General features: G+C 35.4%; 4 protein-coding genes and 1 long non-coding RNA gene across 8 annotated transcripts; 2 read left to right on the top strand and 3 right to left on the bottom strand.

The window, feature by feature from the left end:
- Positions 1-4,410: 4,410 nt before the first annotated feature.
- Positions 4,411-5,554, bottom strand: LOC147521928 (furry). The gene is made up of 2 exons (XM_086589504.1): positions 5,005-5,554; positions 4,411-4,806 (listed from the first exon to the last, which is right to left on the bottom strand). The coding sequence occupies exon 1, from the start codon at positions 5,421-5,423 to the stop codon at positions 5,016-5,018; it is 408 nt and encodes a 135-aa protein (XP_086445630.1). The 5' UTR covers positions 5,424-5,554; the 3' UTR covers positions 4,411-4,806; positions 5,005-5,015.
- Positions 5,555-7,679: 2,125 nt separating this feature from the next.
- LOC147521927 (nuclear transport factor 2-like) lies at positions 7,680-12,518 on the top strand. The gene is made up of 9 exons (XM_086589453.1): positions 7,680-7,914; positions 8,733-8,920; positions 9,383-9,692; positions 9,778-10,010; positions 10,101-10,296; positions 10,464-10,588; positions 10,689-10,757; positions 11,756-11,819; positions 11,948-12,518. The coding sequence occupies exons 2-9, from the start codon at positions 8,735-8,737 to the stop codon at positions 12,196-12,198; spliced, it is 1,434 nt and encodes a 477-aa protein (XP_086445579.1). The 5' UTR covers positions 7,680-7,914; positions 8,733-8,734; the 3' UTR covers positions 12,199-12,518.
- A 561-nt stretch (positions 12,519-13,079) lies between these two features.
- Positions 13,080-14,178, bottom strand: LOC147521926 (wiskott-aldrich syndrome family protein, putative (DUF1118)). The gene is made up of 2 exons (XM_086589445.1): positions 13,834-14,178; positions 13,080-13,527 (listed from the first exon to the last, which is right to left on the bottom strand). Exons 1-2 carry the CDS (start codon positions 13,891-13,893, stop codon positions 13,150-13,152), a joined length of 438 nt encoding a protein of 145 aa, XP_086445571.1. The 5' UTR covers positions 13,894-14,178; the 3' UTR covers positions 13,080-13,149.
- Positions 14,179-15,165: 987 nt separating this feature from the next.
- On the top strand, positions 15,166-15,688 carry LOC147521925 (uncharacterized). The gene is made up of 2 exons (XR_015194707.1): positions 15,166-15,321; positions 15,399-15,688. It is a non-coding gene; the product is annotated as an uncharacterized LOC147521925 (long non-coding RNA).
- Positions 15,689-19,262: 3,574 nt separating this feature from the next.
- On the bottom strand, positions 19,263-24,277 carry LOC147521924 (uncharacterized). Of its 4 annotated transcripts, none has more exons than XR_015194692.1 (6): positions 23,320-24,277; positions 23,072-23,178; positions 22,655-22,839; positions 21,381-21,450; positions 19,720-19,815; positions 19,263-19,643 (listed from the first exon to the last, which is right to left on the bottom strand). XR_015194692.1 is itself a non-coding variant. In XM_086559367.1 (5 exons), exons 2-4 carry the CDS (start codon positions 23,127-23,129, stop codon positions 19,768-19,770), a joined length of 291 nt encoding a protein of 96 aa, XP_086415493.1. In that variant the 5' UTR covers positions 23,130-23,178; positions 23,320-24,269; the 3' UTR covers positions 19,263-19,643; positions 19,720-19,767. The 4 variants fall into 4 exon arrangements, 2 of the variants coding, with proteins under 2 accessions (XP_086415493.1, XP_086415486.1); XR_015194693.1 differs by having other exon boundaries at positions 19,263-19,629; XM_086559367.1 differs by lacking the exon at positions 21,381-21,450 and having other exon boundaries at positions 23,320-24,269.
- Positions 24,278-24,821: the final 544 nt, after the last annotated feature.

The raw sequence follows: 24,821 nt of genomic DNA, 5'->3' as shown, positions 1-24,821 counted from the left end.
CCTACCATTTCCTTTTATATTTAGTAAGAGGGCGAAAAGGTAAAATGGGAAAGGGGTTGAAAGGAAAAATCCACACGCCATTACCAATGGCGGATACAAAAGCAAATTTTGTTTCCCCACACCCCATTGCCAATAACAGCTAGGTGGGCTGACTTTTTCGGCTTTTCGCTACAAGCCTATGCCACTGGCGGGTAAAAAAACAAACCATTGGGTCCGATTACGCTATCCCGCTAACCTTATCCATTGTTGTATCGTGGTTTGGTGTTTTAACCCTCTAAACTATTGAATTCAACCCAAAAAAAAATTAGTCCATCTAGCCGCCATTGGTAATGGCGGTGGAAAAAAAAAAATTGCTTTGTATCCGCCATTGGTAATGGTGTGTAGATTTTTCTATTTCAAACCCCCTCCCTATTTTACCCATTCTCCCAACTCTCTCTCCCTCTTTTGCCACTGAACCAAAATTCCATCCGCCACACAGTATGGCGTATGGATTAGATTTCTGCAATTTCTTCTGACCACCACTCGTACTAGCGTGTAGACCATACGCTATATTGTTAAAACTAGCAGTATAGATAGGTAAAGTTATACCGATAATGTTGGCGGGTTAGCGTTTTGACGCACCATTGGATCACAATTCCCGTCATATGTGTTTTGTCGCACCATTGGACTAGCCTAATCCCTTAAACTCTCAATGTTATCAACATTACATATTTACGTTATTCCCTACCTGACACTACGTTTCAAATGTGTTCCTCTAAAAGAAGCAATTCAAATCCTTATGGCTCTGTTGCAACAGGAACAATCTTAGTGGCCTCAAACTCTCAAAGAGCGATTCAAATCCTTATGAAGAAGGAGGAAGCACCATAGAACTGTTGGAATTTGGTTGTTGTAGGACTGTCAATGGGTTGAGATGGACAAACTCGAAGCCAGATTGAATCTGAACCGATAAGATAAGGACTTGGACTTTACATTTAGTCCGATAAGATTATTGGGCCAAGTGCCCAAGTCTAGACATACTCTTGTCCGGTCCGATAATCGGCCGACCTAAAATCTATAGTAGTTTTGTGTGTATTATAGTTAATATTAGTAATATATTTACTAATACATGGAAAATTGGAAGCCAAATTTGTCAATGTTGTGTTTGCTACATAATAGATAAGGGTTCGACTTTTGCCATTTACAAATATGATTGATTTTTAGAAAAAAAAATAATAGTTTCCATATATTGCTAACGGATCTATGCCTGGCCTGAATCCAAACTTATTGAATAGGATCTAGACTGGGCTTAGACTTGAAAATTCATATGCTATGGGCCGAGCCTAGACCTATGTGTGTATTGTTTAGGTCCGGCCGTTAACAACCTTACTATTCAACTGTTTCTAGGATGTCAAAGATTGACTCTGTAATAGGGCTGCTGACTTCCTTGCAAGTCTAGAAACTAATGTAGCATGTAACTACTTTGTAGTTTGTACCTCCCCCTCCAAACTCAATTGCTTAACTTTGTGGAGGACGACAAAGCTGGTAATGTTTATCTACGTTTCTAATAAACAGGAGGGACTGACTAACCCCAAGCTTATTAAGAAAAAAAACTATGCGTTCCCTACCAAGACAAAAAGTTTAGTGCAACAGTTTTACATTACTATGCATAGTCACATATTCACATCCAATTTGTACTATATTTTAGTTTTTTTTTTTTTTTTTAAATAAATAAATAAATAAGAAGATTTGGGAATATCGATTGACCACATACATTCACAAATACAAGTATGCAAACCGTGCTACACATCGTTTTTTTAAGGTCTTAAAAACCCATCCCTTGAGATCGATAGATAGCTTAGTTTCCCTCGATATCGATAGGTAGGTAGCATGTCTTTTTTGGATTCTAATTGTAATTCAAAGAAGTGTATAAAAACGTTAAAGGAGCTAATTATAAAACTTCGGTGAATAAGGGGGCTCTTCGATTGTTTTTTTTAAAAATGGGAGATAATTATTTAATTTCAATGACTCAAGAGAGGTTATTTTAAATTATAAATAGAGGGGGACTTGTTATAGGGAGTCACTTCTAAAAAATAACGATAACTACTCACCTAGTGGGGAGGGGATGCCTGAAAACTCGGCTATGGCTATCATATAGTGTAGAGATGCAAGATGAGAATTATGCACATTGTATATCCAGCAGCACTATACTAGAACATTTGGGCAAATATCAATTGTGTACTTGATAGAAACGACTTTTTTTTGGTCTCTCGACTTATTTCCGCTGAATTCTGTTATCACTTAGTCTCGTGATCTTTTTGTCCCCAAAATGCATGAGTCTAAGTTGAACGTCAGGTAAGAAACCACACTGTCGACTTGTGATTTAGCAAGGTTTCAAAATGGTCATCCATCTGAATTTGGGAAAGTAGTTGTCGAGAAAGAGATGACAAAGCACTTGATTTCGAAAAACAGTATAGATATATAGGTTAAGAATCTGAACAGAGTTTCATCACGCAACACAGAACTGGATAAGATCTTTCCCATCAAGTCCACTGTGTTATGTGCATAAATAAGAGCAGAAATTCTCAATAACTAACAGCCTTCCATTCGAATCGAGTCAACTCAATTACTGAACAACCAAGAGGTCACCAACCCTTCCAATCAAAAAGAATGACTCCAACTACTGCAGGGATTTTTGTTTTGTTTGTGGGAACTGGAAGTACACACCAAAATGGGACTCGGGATTTCTGGCCCAACTTTATGAATGTATGAACATCGGATTTAAGCCTATTACAGCAACAGCCCACGGGCTAGACTGGTCGCAAACCCAGATTTAAAATCTAGAAAACTGATATATGACCACTTGGGCCGATAGACATGCAACCCCAGCCCAAACTGCAAAAGCGTATTCATTGAACAGAGTGTGTTTGGCAATCAAGATTTGAGGGTGGAATTCATAATATATTTCCAAAAATTAAGAATCATCCTGTTTGGCAACCTTTTCTGCATTGGAATAGAAACCTCAAATCTCCAAAATCAAAGAATTATAAATTTCTATATGGGCATAAACTTGAGATTTCTATATTCAGGAATTTTAACTACTTGAAATTGTAATTCTAAATGAAAACTTCCAAACAAACCCTAAAGGAATTTGAAAAGTTGTCTCGACTCTCGAACTAGACTTTAAATATCGAAGTCAGGTAATATATCATGTACCCCAAAACCAATATTTATCGAAAATATCATATATATCCTCTAAACCAAACCCTAACTCTCTCTCTCTCCCTAAACCAAACCCTAACTCTCTCCCACCCACAAACCCTTCTCCCTCTTTCTGTTTTCAAGAGTTATCTTACCAGTATATATCACCAATATTTATCGGATATATTGGAAAATGTGATATATAAAAAAAAAAAAAAAAAAAAAAAAACTTCAATATTCTGTAGAGATATATCAAAATTTTCAATGTCGTGTACTAAAAAACCGATATATATTAAAAATATCGGTGAAATTTTGGTCCATGGTCTGAGATTCGAAAGTCCCAGTTAGAAACAATTACTCTCCCCACTAGTAAGGTGGAATTCGAGGTAATCAAGCCGAGCTTCACTACGCTCAGGCTCGGCTCATTTATTAGGCAAACTTTAAAATAAGCTCAAGCTTGGCTCATATATTATATTAATGAGCCCGAGTAACTCGATTATTTTACACTGTGAAGTTGCTATTTGAGCTTACCGAGCCAAGTTTCATCAAGCTCGTTTGTTACACAAGCTATAATATAGGCTCAAGCTTGGCTCATTTAACTAATTGAACGAGCTTGGGCTGAGCTTAAACGAGTTGAGCCCGAGCCGCTCTGCTCAAATTCCACCCTTACCCACCAACACCACCACCCTACCCACCACCACCACCCTACGTTGAGTGAAAGCCCAACTGGTGAAAAAACGGATTGCCTAAGTTTTGATATGCTGCTTACAAGTGCATTCTTTTGAAGGCCTAGTTCTAGTAGCTTGGTGGCACATTTTTTGCTGGTTTATCCATTAATCCAGGGTAAACAACTAGGCAGAGTGAACCTGTGAACTGCCAAGGAGCAAAAAAATTGTGATGAGCACTGCACACACTGCACAGTGGTTTCTATAACGAAGGTCATTCAGCATCAGGGTTTTTTAAGTAGTTGGCCTCATTCAGGGAGCTTGAAACAAACACTACCTAAAAGACTAAAGCTTCTATCTCATCGTTTGTTCACCTAAGCCTTAAAAGTTTTCGTTCGTAATAGTTATCTCCATAACATTATATAGAAAAAAAAAAAAAAAAAAAAAACCATAAAAAGAATCAAATAGCAGACTCAAGATGCAGACATATAGATCATAACTAAAAACTATTAACATACAAAAGTAGTTGGTTTAGCCATACCATAGTCTCAGATATACGCTCAGTTGATTGTTGTTTGGACGCAGAATTATTCATAGAAGCACAAATCTCAAGATATGTTTTCCCACACCTACCAGTAATAGAGTGGAGAGCTATAAAATTACAATACAGCAATGAACAAATGAAAATGCATTCTCCCAAGGTTATCCCAGAAATCTTTTATTTTCCCATCACAATCAAGTCTCACCTTTAAATGTATCTAAAACATCTTCAATGGCGCAATACAAGAAAGAAACATAACAACATGAGACTCTAGACTAACCACATTGACTTGGAACACCATAACTACCTCGACTGCATGTCAGCTGGAAGAGACGGAGAGTCAAGTTGACCAGTGCTTGAATCCAGAAACAACAAAAAAGTGAACAAAAGAAATGTTTATAGAAGGGTGACTGGAGCATAAGCCTGAAAACGAGTAAGAGAATATCGTCAGTGATGTTTTAAATTAGTCATGAATCTGTGTTTATTTAGGTCTAATGTTAAAATATATTTTCAAGGTAAATAAACCTTTAAAAAACAACATGCAAATAGTACATCTCAATTCTTCACATTAAAGTTAACAAATAATTGAACAGTAAAAGAACAAATAGAAAAGAAGCAGACCTGAATCTGAATTACTGATAACCACCACCACGAGCATTATAATCCTCTTCAACTTGCTTAGTCAAATAAACAGGCGGAAAATCCGCGACATCAAAGTTGTTCTCTTTCATCATTTTCTCCACATCCTCTTTCTTCAATATATACCTACGTATGGGTGGCCTGTTCCTTCGTTGATCTCGTGCGAAGTATTTGATATCAAAAACAGTCTCGGGATCCGAACAGGGTATAATTGCTGCTTCTTTTGTTGTTGCTGGACAGAATATTCGGTATTCTGTTGCTGCTGGGACTGAGTGTCTGTATTCCGGGTCGGATTGTGGACCCGTTATTTCCCAGGGTTTTTTGAAGTATCGTTTGAATGATTGAGTGAGGAATGTTTTTGCTTTGTTAATTGTTGATGAAACTGCTGCTCCTGCTGCCATGCCTGATTTCAGGATTCGGATAAATATTTTCTTCTGATCGAGGTATTGGAATTTCGGTTTATTTAGCGAGTGTTGGGCTTTGGGCTTTGGGCCTGGTCCAACCCGACTGATTCTGAGTGACTTTGCTATTTTATGTGAAACTGAATGACTTCTTCTCGAACTGAGTTATGCTATCTAAAATAGATCACAACTGCTTATATAATGCCTCGAGATTTACACACAGACAAACCGACAGTACACATTGAACCTGGACAGCTAGGATACAATATTTTAAGACAGCAAAACCGGACTTCTTTTTCTTTTCTCTGTCTTATTTATCTAGCATACTCTACCGTTTAATGTTGAACTGTATTTATTATAACGACTTCAAGAGCTAGCGGAGTCGATATTTCGTGAAGTAGTTTTGAATGACACCATTAAGGCAAACATATAATATAGAATTACTTTTTTAGAAAATAAGCTATAATTATAATAATTAATAAGAACAATTGTGCGGTACATGATTAAATATGCTCTCGCACATTTTATTTCCAATACATTTATAAAATTATGGTGGTTGTAAACATGGGGATGAATACAAAGTAATCTTCAAGTGAACACCCAGTTCGATTAGGCACCGATTAGTGTTGATGGTCGATGGCAGATATCAGAGCACGAGTTAACACAATTTCCAACCTCCTCTTCACCTGCATTTCACCATATATGTAACCAAATTTCATTAGCATGTGTTTTGAGTTTTATAAAATGATTATTAAAAAAAAAATACACCAGAGAGAATTCATAATTTCTTACGAGGGGTATGTAGAGTGCTGATAGCTGAGCACTTGGAAGATGCACAACCCAAGTTGCAGTAGTGATGATGCGTGTCTAAAGTAGTAGGTGATGTGCCTCTTATAATGCACTTCGCCAAACACAAAAAAGCACATTTTGCTATAGTAGGAAATGGAATGTTGCACAATATGAAACACTTGAGATAGCATTTCGGGAACCTCGGAAAGTTTGTAGAGGCCGCATAAGTCTGTTCCACAACCATACCTAGCACCACCATAAACATGACAACAAGTGCTCCCAAACCCTTTCCTTCCATCACTTTTTACTCTTCACAAACAAAAATCTCTTACTTTTGCAAACTCTCACACACAATTCCAGATGGACTAAAGAGACAGTCTGAATTTATAGTACTCAAAGCCAACATTTCAAAAGGAGTCATTTTTTATGCGGATCTTAATTTTGTTATAAATTAGCTTATTAGTCAATATTCTCTTGAAAATTTAAACAATGTGTTTTTTCATAGGAAATAAACCAATTTGGTAATGCTCAAGCATATGCTCATTAGTAACTATAATGTTTATTAGGAAGAGGTTTAGATGTTTTTTTCTAAAATTCTCAATATGTAATCTGTAATTGAAATCCTTTATGGTGTTATACTGCTTCCTATTATAACCATAGTTCGTGATTCCGAACGAAACTCTGAAATTCTTTTTTTTTTTTTTTTTTTTTTTAAAAAAAAAAAAAAAAAAATTCCGAACGAAACTCTGAAATTCTGTTTGGAATTTCAGTTTTTCAAAAAAACGGAATTCTAAATATAGAGTCGAAATATCTGAAATTCTGAAATCATTTAAAATTCTGAATGTAATAAAAGTCGAAATTTAATGAATTTCGGTTTTTGAATTTGTCCAAATTCCAAAAATTCCGAACTATGAGTATAACAACATAATACTGCCCAGATCTCAAATTTTCCTTTTTAACCCTAAAATCATTAAATATTTATTTTGTTTTCTTAAATTTAAATAAATTATCATCTTTCAATTTTCTCTTCAATGCACCTGTTCAAATTCCCAAAGCTAAATATGAGATATTGAGATCATACGATGCAAATTTTTTAGAGAGTTGCAAATGCAATCAATTTTCCAAATCGCTGTGTACCACAAAAAGATAACCATCCCTATTTTAGTCTTAACAAAATTAATACACCAACCATATCTTATGAGTTGTACTTTCCTTAAGTACCTAATTAAACCTTTTCAATATCTCTTTACCCTACCATAAAAGGCCACTTCTACTTCAATCACAACCGTCTAATTTCGTGTCCCACCAATTTAAACGTCCCATATTCCAAGGAGTCCAAATCGTACTCCAAAACCAAAACAAAGTATCCTTAACTTACACCGACTCAATCTCCACCCTCCATCTAATATCAATTCCCACAAACCAGCAACATCAACGAATCCAAATCAAATTTGTATTCCCTCAAACGCTGTACTTTAAGATAGCGAAGAGTATTAAGTGAGAAAACCCTTAAAACCCTCAAACACAAAAGATAGAGAAAAAAAAAAAGTGTGCTGCTGCTTTAAGATCTGGGAATTATTTTTGTTCTCAGTAATTGTAGCTCTTTCCTTCTTCTTCAACTTCTTAATCTTCACTTTCTAGCCTTGCCGTCTCTCTCAACTTCTCTTTTCACTTTAAAGTTTCAATCTTTTCAGAAGAAGAGGTATACATTCTCTTTGATCTATAAATTTATGTTTTTCTTAAAAAAAAAAAAAAAAAGGGTTGGGCTTTTGTTATTTTGTTTGTACTTTGATTATAAGAAACCCCATGTTTGTGAAATTGTTTGAGTTTAGGTGATTTGCTATAATTGGAATGTGTTTGTTTGTTCATGATCAGTTACTTTTTTGACTAAAGTTTTGATCTTATTAGCTTTATCACATGTTTTGATTCATTGGGTATGTTTAGATTTTGTGGACATGATGTTTTTTTAAAGCTTTAGAGAGAGATATGTGATTTGCAGTTCTATAATCCTCTTTGCAACACATGATGTTAATGAATCAGTGTTTTTTGTTTATAGTTTGAGGGTTTTAAGTTTCTTCGTTGAATCTTATAATTTTATATTGTTGAAAAATAGTTCTTTAGGGTGTGTGGTACTAGGTTTTTTGTTTTCCTGGTTTTTGGGGTTTGTTGATGATGCTAATGTTTTGGTTAATTGATAGTGGAAATAGATAAGGTAGTTATTATCATTAATTGACATAGGAAATCTATAGATGTATATTGTTTTGGTGGTCCATATTACAGTTTCATATAAACTTCAGTTTTTGTAAACGTTAGTCTTTATTACATAGTTATTTTGAATGGAATCCTTTTCTTTGGATTCTAGATACAAATCACAAATTATAGACTAAAACATGTGATGATCTTGTGGACATGTATGAACATTATATATAATTTTGACTGTATTTTTTATTATTATTTTTTTTTAGTGAGCTGATTTTTTTTCTTGTACTTATGACTAACACATACTTCAATACGCTGCAGAGATGGCAACGCAAGCATCCAATCCTACCGGCCCTCATCCTGCCCAAATGGTTGGAAATGCCTTTGTGGAGCAATATTACCATATCCTTCATACGTCCCCAGACCTGGTTTACAGATTCTATCAGGATTCAAGTGTACTAAGCAGGCCGGGGCCCGATGGAAAGATGGCTTCTGTCAAAACGATGGATGTAAGTTGTTTGAATCTAAATCTGTCACAGTATTTTGATTTTAGTACCCATCATCCCGATAAAAAATATCTTCAATTCTTATCAGCATGTTTTACATAGGTCCTATGTGATTTGCAAAGAAAGTAGCTTTAGCATGAAGGGCAAAGGTCCATAATGTTTTTCAAATTACATAATTAAATAAACCAAAATATCTATTTACCGAATTACACAAAGTAGATGTTGGCTTTCTTTCTTTTAATGTTCTATAACTCAAAATAGTCTAGATAAGTGGTATTATTGTATTGATGTTGGTGGTGGTAGAATATGATATAGATAGCTGAGTGCCCTACCTCTTTTTTATCTGTTTATCATAAACCCATGTGACGAAGGTTTCAGGACGAAAATCATGATTTTTAAATGTCACTGAATTCTTACAGTTTAGAAAAATCTGAAAGTAATAGCGTTTTATTTAACTTGGAGCAGGATATTAATGTGGTCATTCTCTCCATGGACTACAAGGAATGTAAGGCAGAGATCAAAACAATTGATGCTCAGGACTCTTACAAGGGTGGAGTAGTTGTTCAAGTAACTGGATGGCTTATTGTGAAGGATAATGTGAAAAGGAAGTTTACACAATCATTTTTCCTGGCTCCACAAGACAAAGGTTACTTTGTCCTTAATGATATTTTTAGGTATGTGGATGAGTATGAAACGGTGGAGTCCGATGCAGTTGCCGTTGCAGTTAATGGCGTCACTGAAAGCGTCACATCAACTCCTGTTACCCCAGATCCAGGTTGCCTTCATTTTCTTTTCATTTCGTTCTATTCCGCAGGTTCCCTGGTACGATTTGTGTTTATTCTTGGCTCTTTTTGTTGCAGAGCCCTCTCATATTCCTGAGCATCCCATGCCCGAGAATACAACTCCAGAGGTGGAGGTGTCATACGGAAATGGAGAGGTGGTTCATGAGCCATCAGACAATGGTGAAGTATCCACTGTGGAAGTTGAGGTTGTGGAGGCCCCTGTTCATTCAGGTCAAGATGAAGTTCTTCCAGTCACCGAGCCGGCTTCAACAGTTCCGGAAGATACTCCAAAGAAGTCTTATGCTTCAATCGTGAGCTTATTAATTTCTGTTACTTTTGCTGATAAGTTCCTCTTTTTAATCACTTGAATGTAAGTTATTTTATTTAAATGATTGATGCAGGTTAAAGTTATGAAGGAAACTACTCCTGTCCATGTACCTACGAATATTAGAAAGGTAGCAGCAGGTGCTGGAAAGGTGGCGGCAAAGGTTGTGGGAGGTATTGCTGAGCAAGGTACTGCTTCACCTGCCCCAGCATCAGTAGCACCGGCTCCTAGCAGCAATAATGGCCCAAATAGTAGCAACCTCCCTGAAGAAGGTATTTTCCTTTTTAATTAAAGTAATTTTATTGTTGCTGGTTACCCATTATTTTGTTTTGCATGTATTTACTGACATTGTTATTTATATGCATGCTTGCTGTTGCATTTCTTGTCAGTTGTCAATGATTCGTAGTGTAATCCTCTAACATGTGTTCATTTCTTACAGTTGAGGGCTACTCTATCTATGTAAAGAGTTTGCCTTTAAATGCTTCAGTCTCAGAAGTCGAGGAAGAGTTCAAAACTTTTGGGAAAATCAGACCAAATGGTATACAAGTCAGAAGTACTAACAAGGTTTATTATATATTCTCCTCATTCCTTAATTAACATTTGTCAAACATGTTGCAATTTTTTTATTAACGTGGTTTTTGGTTTTCTGTTGGTTGTTACTCAGCAAGGAGGGGGATTCTGTTTTGGATTTGTTGAGTTTGAGTCATTGGAGTCCGTAAAAAGTGCACTAAAGGTAACTTTCTACGCTTGTAATTATCAAGTTTTAGTAGAATGTAGAATAAAAGGTTTTGCTCTTTTACTGATAAAGAAAGAAAAAATCTGATTGGAGAATAGAGTAAAAGATTACAGTTTTACATTTTACTGGGAAGTTAAATCTAAAACTACTGATCTTACGTTCTGCGTTTAGAGAAAACTGAAATGAGTATCTTATCCAGTCAATTTTAGAAGTCTTTCTATGTGTAAACATTCGGAAGCTTATTTGTATAAGGAGCTACAAGTTGGTTGGTTTGAAGTGATAGAGCTTTTGAATGAGTTGCAAAGTTTTGCTATATATGTTTTCCATTGAGGACAACACGCATGCTTGTGTAGAAAATGGTGTTTGCACATTGGCTGCTTCTGTTCTTGTGCATCAATCCTATCCTTGTCCTTGTAATGCAATATTATTTATGACACTGAGATACCCTTGTACTCTGTAGTTGGTATGGTATAGTAAATCTGAATTTTTCTCATTTGTTAAGGAAAATTTAGTCATACTCATCTGCTGCATTCTCTTGCCTTGCAATCCAACAGTAAATAAATTATGCATGTCCTATATGGGTTAAATATGACAAACCCCTTTCTCTTGAGCCACCATTATTATACTCACATGTAGAACAATTAGATATATTACCAGATAAATTGCTTTATTACTAGATATAGCATGTGTTTATTACTAGATATCTATATGGAGATTCAGTCGGATGATGTGAACCTTTTTGCAATAAAACTAGTGGAATGAGGATTAGTGGCCCTCAGCCTTTTTGGTTTCTTTTGATTCAGGTCCCATAGTATTTTTATACTCGTATTTAAGGAAGCTGAATTCTTTGTTTTGGTCTTGTTCATAAGAACTTACGACTTTTATTAAAAAGCCAACTAAATGACATAAACTTGATATGTATGGTTTTGTTCTTGCTCATACGTGCTATTCTTACTTGCTCACTCATCTGATTAATTGATCATGTGATTATGAAGGCCTCACCTATCACTTTTGGGGATCGTCAAGTTTACATAGAGGAAAAAAGAACCTCAACTAGAGGTAAGTGGAGTTCATATACAATAACATAAACTAATTGTAATTTTGTTGCATTGCGTTTCGTCTTCTTGTTCTTTTATTTAAGAAACTTTATACTCACTTGCTTTATGGGGATATTTTGTTGATTGCAGTTGGTGCTACTGGGAAACCTCGCTATCCTCCTGCAAGGCCTGGTTTCCGCAATGACAACTTTAGGGGCCGAGGGAATTTTGTTGGCGGTCGGGGTTATGGAAGAAATGAATATGGAAACCGGGGTGACTTCTCTGGTCGGCGAAGCCAATCAGGACGTGGTGGTGATGGCTATCAACGGGTTGAGCACAATGTTGGAAATGGAAAGGTTGGCCGTCAGGGTGGGATGACCCAGACTGCTGTTTCTGCGTGACAGTCTTGTCTGACTCTTAGGACCTATTTCCGTATATCTTTCTTTTTTTCTTTAATAGAGCAAGTAGCAGGGTTCCCAAGGTCAGGGCTTGACCCTTGAGTGAGGTTATAGAACGTCAACTATGCATGGGAACTTATTCTTTGGCTTTGGTGGTAAAATCATATGCTGAGTTCAGTGTAGGTTAGTTTTCTGTAATTTTTGATTTTTTTGGGTAGCATTTATGTGGAGTCATTGTTGATAGTTTGTTAATTGATGGATACCTATTAGCAAGCGGTACTTCTTTCCAAGATCTAGTAATGTGACATCGGTTCTTGAATTTATTATTGCCCGAGGTTTTTGTTTATGATAATACAGCTCAAGTAATTGACCCCACCCTCTAATAATTGTGCTGTTGATAAGCTGTTGACTGCCTTGAGAGTACCAAGGCCGGCAGACAATAGAAACATAGAAAAAATAAAAATAAATGTGTAATATAATTGAAGAAACAGATGCGCAAGCCTCATGCGACCATAGAAGTACTTCTGCTGTCCTAAATAAAGTGGCTGTGATTACACAGCGCACCATACGCCTTGCGCACAGAAGATTTAGCCATAATTGAATTATCGGCTTATATTAAACCAGGAGTAATCTCCCCAAAAGAGGCAATTACTGGTCACTGCTGTTCTCAGTACTTTTGAAAAAGTAGTAGGAACTAATTAGTTACCAAGAATTGTCGTGAGACGTTACTGGTCCTCTATGTTGCTGCAGCACACCTAATTTTTCCGTCAAAAGAAAAAAAAAATACTAGTTATAATAGTTATAATATATAATAGTATATAATTCACCTCAAAAATACTTGAGTGGCAATCCTGGATCCGCCCCTGGTCGGTTGGGAATGTAGATTAGCTAAGAATATCATCATTTCAATATTCAACCTCAATATTTGAGTACAGACGACAGACACGAAAAGATTTAAGCAGATCTCTGTAAATTTGATACAAAATTTGATGCGGCCAAAGCTGCTGAACCACCAACGATACTAGTCAGAGCCACCGCAACTTGCAAGACCACTTCCCATGGATAATCTTCGGGCACAATGTAGGCACATAGAGGACCAAGCACCAACAGACCTAGGCTTAAGCTGAGGAGAGTTGAGGGAGTTTCAGGATCAGTTGCTGCTGAGAGGACTCCTAATTCCTCCGCTTTGGAAAGCAGACCCAGTTTCTCTATAGATGAGAGTGACAATCCAGCTTTCTCAGCTGTGGATAGTAGGCCAGCTTTCTCAGCCTTGGTTAGAAGTTTCAGTTGCTCTACTCTAGTTAAGAGCTTTATGGGTGTACCTGCAGATTCCTACATATTGGTTGGAGCTCATCAATATTGGTCTAATTCAAGTAGTGATGGTATGCCTCCAGCCTACTAGAAGCTCAATTGTCTAATATATACCAGTAGAACACTGGTACTAAACATGGTTTTTGAGAATTTGGGCTATCTTCTGTTATTGTGTTGCTAAAGCATAAAAAAATAAAAAAGTCCACATTTCTTCACATTATTCCGAGTCGAACACAATACAGCAATGTCACATATGGGCTTAAACTAATTACTCACATGAAGAACACTTAATCTATGGCAAAAACACAACGCATAAGATGAGCTGACCTTTTTAGAGACAACAGGTCTAGTAGTGACTGTTGAAACTGCAGGTTTTTGAGCAGCCATGGACTTGACAAGAAGAGGTTGATGTGGCCTTGATCTGATACTGGTGGGATAAGAATTGAAAAACGGACTCCCATTGCTTCCATATCTTTCTCTTTACTTGCTGCTGCTGCTGCTGCTTGTGACTTCTGAGTGAGATATTTGATACAACGAAACAAAGGGGTCATGCTCTCGTGGATAAGTCATGCTAAAATGTGTGGTCACGTATTCTTATGCTGTTCGTAGACTTGGATCCTTCATGCGTCGGATAATTTGGCCCTCATGCCCCCGCCCTGAAAAATGCGTGTCAAAACCCTCTAAAATTGGCTATCACATAGTTGAACCCGGCCTCATGTTTGTTAGGAGTGGGCTAGGGTCTAGGTTTTGGAGCATGAGCCCCGGCTCTCATTTGTCCCTTTCAAACCCTCAATATTTATAAAATATATTTTATTTTTTACATTATATATGTAGGGTACCCGGTACCACAATTATTCCTATTTAAACTAAATATTTTAACTACAAATGATGTTTAATAATGGTAGTTTACCACATATCATATAGGGTATTTTGTAATTTGAGTAAAAGAGGTCAAATATATTTTAAAAAAAATAAACTATGATTATTTTGTGTAAACTCTAAATAGGAGTGATAATTTATGTATTATATTATATATTTATATAAATCTTAAAAGAAAACCACGTTTTATTGTTATTTTACATTATATTTATGTATTATACTATAATTATCTAAATTGTATAAAAAAAATCATTAAATTAGTTTTCAATAAGGGATAAATTAGAACATAACATAATATATGCACTTTTGTAATTGATTTAATGATAGGTATATAAGTCATATATAAAAGCAAATCCAACCTAACAACATAGTTAAGTATGAAAAATGTAGATATTTTAAGAATATCATATCTTCCACCATCTCTATCTATTTTTTTTTATTTTTTTCTAAAGACATAAGAATTAGTTTTGTATACTTAGTTAAAATTGATATTCATAATCAAAATATGATAAAAATAAATAAAAATTCACAAAAATAAAAGTAAACTAGTATACAAAATAAAAATGAGGGTCGAGAGGCGGATTAAGGGCTTGAGTTTTCATGATTGACCCTACTCAATCCAGCCCTCAATACAAAATAGGGGCGGACTAACCCGGCCTTCAAGACTTTTATAGTTTGAGAAACGGGCTACTCCGGCCCGGCCCTTTTATCACCCCTCGGCATAGGACGATATTCGGGTCGGGCTATATTATAGAGCAAGTTTCACTCGTGTAAAGTCCAACTTATTCTTCCTTTTATTATATTTTTCCACACAAATCACATTCCCAATCCTCAAAACCCTAAACCCTAACAATGGCTAAACCCACTCCAATTGAAAAGGTGAAGAACTTCATCAACTATCAGTACTATGACGAAGAACAATGGGCTCTTAACTCGGTAACCTATTATTTTTTACTCCTATAATAAATTTTTACTAGTCTCTATCTTTCCAATGACTGTTTTTTGTTTTACAGAAACTGCTCAAGACTTTCGGTTTCTTTGCAACATCTATATTGTTGATGCGCAATTTTGGTGAATTTATAGCTGTTTGAAGTGTTGGAGATCAGCCGTGGTTTATCTCAGCTCCATGTTTTTTTCTTTCCTTTCAAGTTAAACCATAAATGATGTTTCATCTGTTATTCTTCATCTTTCCTCGTGTTATGCGAGGTATTATGACATGTTTTTTGTGAAGCAAATCTTGTTTTATGGAAATCATCCAATTAAAATCTACTTTAACTACTTTATAGATCTAATGGTTTTGTGATATCTCCAGTCTTATAAGTAGAAGCGTTTAATTTATATTTTGTAAGATTGTTCTTAATGGAGCATTTGATGTGTTCTTTTGAGCTCTCGTGTTGCCTTTTAATACTTAAATCGAGTGAATGGTAATAGATGGCTGTTAAAGTAGGTGGGAATGAGGGAGGGGAGTTTTTATTAAATTAGCCCCTGTTCAAAACTTTCGAGATAACTTTTTAGATAACCATGAATGGTTTGTTTGAATCACAAGCAGCATCTTAACTGCTGCAGTCTTTTATTCGTAGATTGGTCTCTATGAAATGATATCAATTACAAAGAGAAGCAGTTCAGTCAATTGCTTGTTCACCAAAGTAGTTTTATGATGCCGGATCTTTCATATGTTTGGAAGAGGCTCATGGGGCACTGGTTAGAAACTTAGAATGGAGTTTTCTGTTTATCAAGGTAGCTTTCACATAGGCAGTTCTTCGGGCTTGTCTTTCTTCTTTTTGTCTCTTTGCTTGTGTTGCTAGGTGATCCTCTAGTGTGGAGTTATTGTGCACCTAATACTCTGTGTCCTCTCCAGTTTCCAATGGTTGGTTGTAAATTGTAGTTGCCTCTCCAATTTCCATAAGCTGGTTTGAGTTTAAATTTGTTGCGATGCTGGTCTGAGTGTATATACTATCTGTATTATTTTCAAGAAGTATAATTTCAGAGAAGCAACTCTTGGAGGTGTCAAATTTTTTTTCTCTTTGCATTTGTGAAAAATATTTTTTTGCCACCTAAGACCTCTCCAATTTCCACACTGCTGCGAGTCGAATGTTTCTCAATGCAATAATGCAGAACTATGTGAAAATGCAGGTCTTCTGGTTGAATAGAAGTTTTAGGCTGTGTTTAGCATGAGAAGTAACTCGGTGGAATTCTAGTTATCTTCTACAGTTGTACTTCAATATTCAAGATCTCTTCTATCTAGATGAGAGGAATCGATCTAGCAGTTTGAACTGGATGAGAGTTCCCATGGTTTGATGTTTTTGTTGTGACAGTGAAGTTGTTAACTAGTTTCTGTCTCAATTCCTTGTGCCAGAAGGTAATACAAAGAAGTTCTCTGATAAATCCTTTTCCTAAACAAAGACTGAAAATAATCTGTCCGTCGAAATTGATGAGATGAAGTTAGTTTTGGTTAGGGAAGGATGGAAAATATCCTAACGATACATGCGCATGTACTAGTATATATATTTTAAGGGTTAATTAGACTAAACCCCCCATTTTATATACCCTAACTGCCTTTGTTGTGTTTAGTGTACAAACTCGTCAACCCTCCAAAATTTAACACTCAATTCAAAGTCTTCAAAGTCTGCAAATATTGAAAAATGAAACATACTCTTTGCAAAAGCAAGATACAATGTGCATAAGCTGGATTCTTCTATAGGCCTACTATGGTAAGGTTTTAAAAAAAAATCAATGGAAGAAATGAAACATACTCTTTGCAGCTTCTAGAAGTAAGTTGAAGACCTTCACAATATTTTAACTCCTTATTGAAACCAAACTGACTAAGATTCTTGCAATGAGGTTTAAAATGGACATGGGAGGTAATTATGACAGTTTTCCACAAACGCTCTACACCAACAATATAACCACAATATGATGTAAAATAAATTAGATTAGAAAGTCGACGCACAAGCTCTAAAGATTATACCAAACTTATGTTAGGACACATCATCACTTCATTAGTAAACCAAAAAAACAAACGTGGATGTTGCTTTTGCACCTAAATATGAGCCAATAGACATTGGTAATAATGTTGCAAGAGAACAATGCAATTTCCTTTGCAAAAGCAATCTTTACAATCTCCAATCACTAAAAAAGTGGAAAAGAGCATTGGATTATATCAATCTTGGAGGGATGGGTCTAAAGAAGACAACTGCAAAATAGAATTGGATGAAGTCTGGTGGACTTTTACAATCAACAAGCAATCCATAGCTCAAATACGATTTTTTCCTTGCAATTTTAATATCTACTACTCCTTTACAAAAATAAGGTTCTAAACTACAACTCCTAGAGACACTACGTCGCTGATTAGTATACCACCAAATTGGAGTTTGTGCAATTGAAGTTTTTTTTTTTTTTCTTCTAAAAACAACTTTTGTGTCGTAGCTTACACTAAACACAACAAGGGCAGTTAGGGTATTAAGTAAAATATTAACGTTGGTGTGATAGGGAGAAAACAGAATGACGGTTTATGTCTAAGAAATCATAAAATAGGGAGTTTAGTCTAAACATGTATATAAAATGGGGAGTTTAGTCTAATTAACCCATATTTTAAAGGTAGATGTTACCAAATTTCATTGAAAAGTAGAGTTATATGGAAAGAACCGTAAAAAAACTCTTCGCGTTATGCAGGAGCCAATTATTTTTTGTAGGATTTTTTAGTATTACCCTTCTACTAGATGAGCCAATTAGGATTTCCTCCAAATAGATGGGGAAATTAGGGTCTACCCCCTAAATACACAAAAAAAAAAAAATCGATTTGGGTTGACCGTGTTTTTTTTTGTGTACTCAGGGGGGACACTCTAATTTTCCCATCTAGTTGAGGAAAATCCTAATTGGCTCATCTAGTAGGGGATAATACTAGTTAACCCTTTTTTGTATGAATTATTGAGTCCGAAAAAATAAAATTTTTGTATGAATTATTGAGTCTACAAGACTAATCCACATCGTAAGACTGAAAATGGAAACACAAATCATTTTGGCAATATTGAAGATTGTTTTTTTTTTTTTTTCTGGCAATAAGCACATCTGGAAATTATCTATTTCACAATAATTGCAAGATTCTAGATCAAATCAGGTTAGTTTGCTTACTAACTCTCCGTCGGATATTTGACAACCTTTGAAGGTATCGAGAACTTGTAGAGTGAGTCAAAGATCTCATCGGTTCAATACTTCATATACACCTTGCCTATTTTTACCATTCTAATTTAATTCACATTTATAACGTATTGTATGTCGAGTTCTATGTAAAGGGCAATTGTAGGTGGTAAGAAGCAGAGCAAATGCATAATGAGTGAGCTGATGGTGGTGGAAAGGGGTTGAGTTATGGGGAGGTTTGAGAATGGGTTTGTCGGATAGTTTCTTCCTTAGCTGTTAGCCTGGTAATAAGTTGATGCAAAAGTACTTTCCGATACCACCCATTCTTAAGGTTTCCCATGGTTCATCCCTTTCCTCCCTCTATCAAGGCTAGATTTTCCTTTTCCTAGTTTGTTTCGCCAGATCAACCTTATTTGATTTGATTATCGAAAAAATTCCCCTTACTGGATGATTAGTTTGTTTAAATCTAAATTTAGGTCTCAGATAAGAATATACTGTAGTTAAATGTTTCTTCTTCCTCTTTATTTTCGTATGTTCTCCTAATAAATATTGTGACATAATCTGTGTTAGGACTTAGGTGTGATGTATTATTGGCACTAGCATCATGCACGTGCAAAAGCACGTGATATTGATACAAATTTGAACAGGGCAGCAGAATGCAGAACAATAGGTCTTTAAAAGGTTCTGACATCCAAACTAAACCAGTTCCTCTAAAACCATGAAAAAATAGGCAGACAAACTTTAGAAATTCAATTTTTACATTGATAGCAGAAATTATAACTTTTCACAATATGAAGAACACGTGCCAAGAAAAAATGTTTTAGCTTTATCTGGTTCCACATCAATGTTCTCTTTTTGTTTTGAGAAATGGTTAGAAGAAAAAAGAGCCTTTGAGTCAGAATGATATCCCATTCCGCTTGTCAGTGGATACATCTTCCTTAAACATTTTGGCATCAACACCTTTAAGATCACTATTTTTTACTTTTAAATTAGCTCCTGAGGTCCCAACTTCAGCTCTGCAAGCGACTTGGTTGATCTTTTTCATTTTCCTTGTTATATGAGTGAGTACACCTTGCAGCTAGCCATGGTACCTCTTCGTTCCTGGTGCTGAAGTGCATCAGCTGCAGATTAGATTATAATAATTTTGAGAAGATAGAACAAAAACCAGCAGGTAACAAAGAAAAGAAGAGGCATTACCCTGCTTTCCCTTTTCATGTATAGCTTTTCATATGATAAAGAAATTGCTCATATGATTTCTGCAACTCCCCAGCTAGCTCTGCAAGACTGTTCAAGCTGTTTAGACAAAGATATTTCTTCAGTGGAACAATTATTTATATATACAGTTTAACACAAAATTTAACTAAACCAATGATTATTAACCACAACATATATTTTATGAACCTATTACTTTACCAAGAAAATTAAGGAAACAAAAATTGATGAAGGTGGTCAAATTGCTCTCTAATAAAAACTATGTTGTAGCGTGGCATTCTGCCAAGGCACAACAGTCGACAGATATGTAGCAAACAACTCCAACCGATATGTAGTGAACCAAATATGGCCGACACCTCACATATTTTTGTAATCTTTTACCGTGGAATCAGATGAAATTGGAAACTCCACATAAAATAGTAGATGTTGAACAAAATCTTACATAAACACTTTATCATTGAGGAAAAGAAGTCAAGTCAAGTGTCAAAAAGTATTATCCGATAAAAGACCAGGTCATGGTTGTGTTATATTAAAGCTGAAATTAATATACTAAGAAGTATAAGTCAATCATACAATGTTAAGTAAATTATTGCCCTTAACGTACCTTACTAATGTTGTGTTAAACATGGTTATGACTAACGAAAATTTGAGTGACAGCTTGATAGAAAACAACAACTAAAAATGAATAATATAATGCAAATACTTCCTTTGGTACTTGATAAGTATCATCCAAATACGTACTTTGACATCATACCATCAAGAGTGACTGAAACTGGTGCATGGCATATCAATTCTAGAATGAGATCCACTATATAACAGTAATACATTTGCATTCACTTTTTATTTTATGAGAAATAACTACAACATTATATACAATCATTCTACGAAATCAAAACTTAAAGCAAAACAAAAAACGTGGAGGTCATGTTTAATTCCAAGCTCCCCAACTAACCATTCACCCCTCATAAATTACTTCTACCAACGTCGCTCACACTCAGGTGGAGACGTGGAGCAACAGAGAATATTAGCTACTTGCCTACCTCTACATGTACTTACCTCCAATGAAACTATACTTGTTTTCATTCATATAGATGGGGGTATCCACGTCCACTCATGAGACACAAATTATGTATTTGCTTGCTATTTTGTGGAAAAACTACTTAGTGCTTACTGGTTCTAGAGAATGGAGATACCAAAGACTTAATTTACTTTCCCTTTAACGAACAACATAGAAAAAGGTTCGGCTAGTAACTCAAAAAAAAAAAAAAAAAACAATAGTTTAACTTTAAAGAAGCCATCTAATCTCTAGCGATAAGCCTGTCTACTGATAGTACCATTCAAGGACCATGATACAAAATTCAAGACCTAAAAGCAAAAAAGCAAACAATATATTTCATCGTAAGATAGCAAAAGTAAAAGAAGGCATATAAACCATTTAATAGACAATCATGCATAAAAGATCAAATGTATAATCCTAAGAGTTTAAACATGACTATTGAATGTCTTGAACAGGTAAAATAATTTTGATCATACAAAAACCATACATATCTAGAGAAGACACGACTATTGAATGTCTTGAACAGTTAAAATAATTTTGATCAGACAAAAACCATACATATCCAAAGAAGAGAAAAGAACATTCATACCCAATTATTGGGCATATTTTTTGGAATAAAAACCCCCCAAGAACAAATGGCTTGAGTAGGTAATATCAAACTGTAAATGCAATAAGGAAAAGATAGTCAGAAAAACACAAAAGAAAGTCTAGGAAAGGCATTGTGTAAGAACTTATTCAACTATTACCCACAACAAATATCTCCAAAAAAGACGGAGTTCTTAATCGAATGGCTATACAATATGGAAAGATTGTATTACCTATATAATAATCTGGAAGAATACAAACCTAATTAATTAAAAATTATGATTAGGCTAATATGAAAACCCATAGAATGGATAATCGATTCATTCAATCATATGGTCAGCTGGCTCACCAACACAAAAACGTTATCCATTTTAGTAAACATGATTTCATTGTAAAATTTAACCACCAATCCAATATAACTCAGACTATAGAAACTTGGAACTAACACAACAACAAACATAATATGGATGAAAAGAAAACAAATCAACAAACATGGAGAATGATCGACAGGATGAACCTTCGTTTAACTTCTCAGATTTGAACCAATTTTTGTTGAAGTTTTGAATAATAGTCTCACTACCAATAAAATGGATATTCTGTTTATTTGGATTTTTTTTCTCATATAATGATAACTTCTCATATTTGAACCAATTTTTTGTTGAAGTTTTGAATAATAGTCTCAGTGCCAATAAAATGGATATTCTGTTTATTTGGATTTTTTTTCTCATATAATGCTAACTTCTCAGATTTGAACCAATTTTTTGTTGAAGTTTTGAATAATAGTCTCACTGCCAATAAAATGGATATTCTGTTTATTTGGATTTTTTTTTCTCAGATAATGAAAGCTTCATATTGATCTTCTCTAAGAATCAGGACTGGAACAAAAAATATGAGAAGATGAGAGAAAGGATAATCTAGATCGAATTTTGTGTAGGCCTTAATCGAGAAGAAATGTTGGAACTCTCAAATCATCAGCACGCCATTACTTTCACACGACATTCGGTCACTTGGCTATAAATTGCAGGGTAAGAGAAGCAATAGTGGACTCACAAAAGAGAAAAAATCTTTTCTCGAATCCTTATCTAACATGAACCCTCTTCTCGTAACTAACTTGCCCTTAGTCATCACTTGCTAACATCCTAACCACACTTACCAGCCTACGGAAAGTCATTATCCTACCTATTAATATGAACTCGATTATTTGTCCGAGTATAAGTTGCATGGAGTTTACATATAATGTTACAATGTTTAAAAACAAACTAAAAGACATACAATTACCTTAACTTCTTTGTACAACTTCTCTTCCTCAGCATAAATTTTATCCAGTGTAATGCCATATGCACCAAGCTTGAAAGGTTCACCTGGTTCATTAAAGTCTATAGCATCCTTGCTAGAATGGAGGGCTCTTGAAGTCCAACTCCAAGAAAGTGCACTAAAAACCTTAGAAGACTTGCACCGTTTCCCTGTAAAACGAACCACAGTCATGAACTTCACAACGTCAACAACTACATTAAAGAAATAGTGAATGTAGCTACATTGTTGTTTGTTTGGTTTTGTTAACAAATGCTAGTAATGCTAGTAATGCTAGTAATACTAATCAGATAACAAATGCTAGTAATACCAATCCCGGACGCCAAAGCTTTCAAGAAATAATCATCAATCTGTGCATTTATAAAACAGAACATCAAGAAATACCTCTTCCCATTGAAGGTATGTTCTGAGGGTGAGTGCTAGTGGCATTGCTTGAGCACATATTCAGTATTGTTGATCTGAATTAATCCTGCCCCACCTACCCATCTCAACTGCATGCGTCACAAATCAATATGTAGCAAAGTGAGCATCACCAAGTTGCATACAGGGGAATTACTGGAAATACGTCGTGGCTTGATAGCATGTGAGTTGTGAGGGTTAATTACTGAAAAATAGTATTCTTAACTTCTTACCATTATATCGTGGCATCTATTCTTTATCGTTGTATTCGCTGGCTTGTAACTTCTCTTTAGTTTTCTTAAGTGCGTCCCAAAGTGACCCTTTCGTGCGACAAATCAATTGGAGACTGCATGCCTCCGCTCTTACATGCTGCCCATTCAGTTAGAATCTCTCCCCATTTCTCCGATCCATTATGATTGCCTTGTACGTAAGTAAATTCCCTTTCATCCTCTGCATCATCAACACAATTTTTCTGATAAAGAGAGTCACCATTCCTATTGATATCCAATAGTAGAATCACATTCCTCCCTGACGCCTAAGCTTTTAAGAAATAATCATCAATATGTCTAATAATCCCAGCAAGGGTTTTTTCCTTCCTACTTGGAATAACTAAAGCTATTATCTTTTTTTTTGTCTCGAATTTTGTGTAGGCTCTTCTTGATTTTAGGCCAGGCAAAAAAAGAGAGTTGGGTTTCTTTCCCTTCTCCCTTCTCTCTCTCTCTAGAATTTTTTTGGTTGTTCTATCCTCTTGTGAATTGACAGTTTTGCCTCCACAATAGAAAGTGAAATGACAATTATGCCCCTGTGACGCACATGAAAAATCCTATTCATCGACCCCCAAAATTTTCTAATATAGTAAGATAAATGAAAGAGTTTTGGATTTAGAGTGTTTTTTTTATTTTTTTCAAAGGTTGCTTGGTGTTAGATCCTATTGATCGAGACCTCAAAATGGTAAAGCCGGAAGTGTTCTTTTCTTTGTGTGTGTGTAAAAACTGTGGACAGAGAGCCTGGTGCCTAAACCAACCAAAGTTAACGCAATGATAAGTCGAAGCACGGCCACTGGCAGCTATCTTCCAACTTGGCTCGATACTCAAGTTTAAAACTTCAATTGTGAGATTGTGAACAACTTATATTTGGCGTGTATTGGTAATGTCTGTGGATAGATTTGTTTTCATTTGGACTACCGAGGCACAATGGCGCTTATATCGGGGGCATGGAGTCATGGACAAGCAACTGGACTATTTTTAGATGTGGAACTTTTGAGTCTGTGAAATCTGAGATATTGGTTGGTGTGTCTCTATCAACAGTATCAAATCAATCCGCCATGCCGCCACCGGCCGGCCCCACCAATTTGCTAATTCTGGATTAACTAACAGAATTGAACTTTTGAAATTGCTCCATCTTGGTAGAGTTCGGTGAATTCACGAACCATATCCATAACCCCCCACTTCCTATATGTGTGGGACTAATATAAAATGATTTTATTACTTACACTTTCTGTGACAAGAAGATGCTGTTGTGCGCAACTAGATTTAAGAACTTGATCCAAAACTAATTTTTAAATCACGTATAGTGCAACTTGCAATAATGAAGCCATAGATAGATCTAATCCCACTTGAAAAGAAAAGTGTTTACAGAAAAATATTTTGTTTGTCAAAAAATGAATCACATGTGTTTTCTTTTTTTTTCCCACATGTTATCCATCATTGGATATAAAAAAATATATAAAATGTAA

Source organism: Coptis chinensis, chromosome 1, assembly GCF_015680905.1.
Source record: "Coptis chinensis isolate HL-2020 chromosome 1, ASM1568090v1, whole genome shotgun sequence".
In the NCBI taxonomy this organism is placed as follows: Eukaryota; Viridiplantae; Streptophyta; class Magnoliopsida; order Ranunculales; family Ranunculaceae; genus Coptis; species Coptis chinensis.
Note: the sequence above shows the minus strand (reverse complement) of the source record. Positions and strands in the feature narration are given on the sequence as shown.

Coding starts and splice junctions, on each gene's coding strand:
- LOC147521928 (XM_086589504.1), bottom strand. CDS start 5,423: ATGGCAGCAGGAGCAGCAGTTTCATCAACAATTAACAAAGCAAAAACA.
- LOC147521927 (XM_086589453.1), top strand. CDS start 8,735: ATGGCAACGCAAGCATCCAATCCTACCGGCCCTCATCCTGCCCAAATG. Junction 9,693..9,777: donor TCCTGTTACCCCAGATCCAG/GTTGCCTTCATT, acceptor TTTTTGTTGCAG/AGCCCTCTCATATTCCTGAG. Junction 10,758..11,755: donor CCGTAAAAAGTGCACTAAAG/GTAACTTTCTAC, acceptor GTGATTATGAAG/GCCTCACCTATCACTTTTGG.
- LOC147521926 (XM_086589445.1), bottom strand. CDS start 13,893: ATGGCTGCTCAAAAACCTGCAGTTTCAACAGTCACTACTAGACCTGTT. Junction 13,528..13,833: donor GACCTGTTGTCTCTAAAAAG/GTCAGCTCATCT, acceptor ACCAATATGTAG/GAATCTGCAGGTACACCCAT.
- LOC147521924 (XM_086559367.1), bottom strand. CDS start 23,129: ATGTGCTCAAGCAATGCCACTAGCACTCACCCTCAGAACATACCTTCA. Junction 22,840..23,071: donor CATACCTTCAATGGGAAGAG/GTATTTCTTGAT, acceptor TTCGTTTTACAG/GGAAACGGTGCAAGTCTTCT. Junction 19,816..22,654: donor AGTTGTACAAAGAAGTTAAG/GTAATTGTATGT, acceptor TTGTCTAAACAG/CTTGAACAGTCTTGCAGAGC.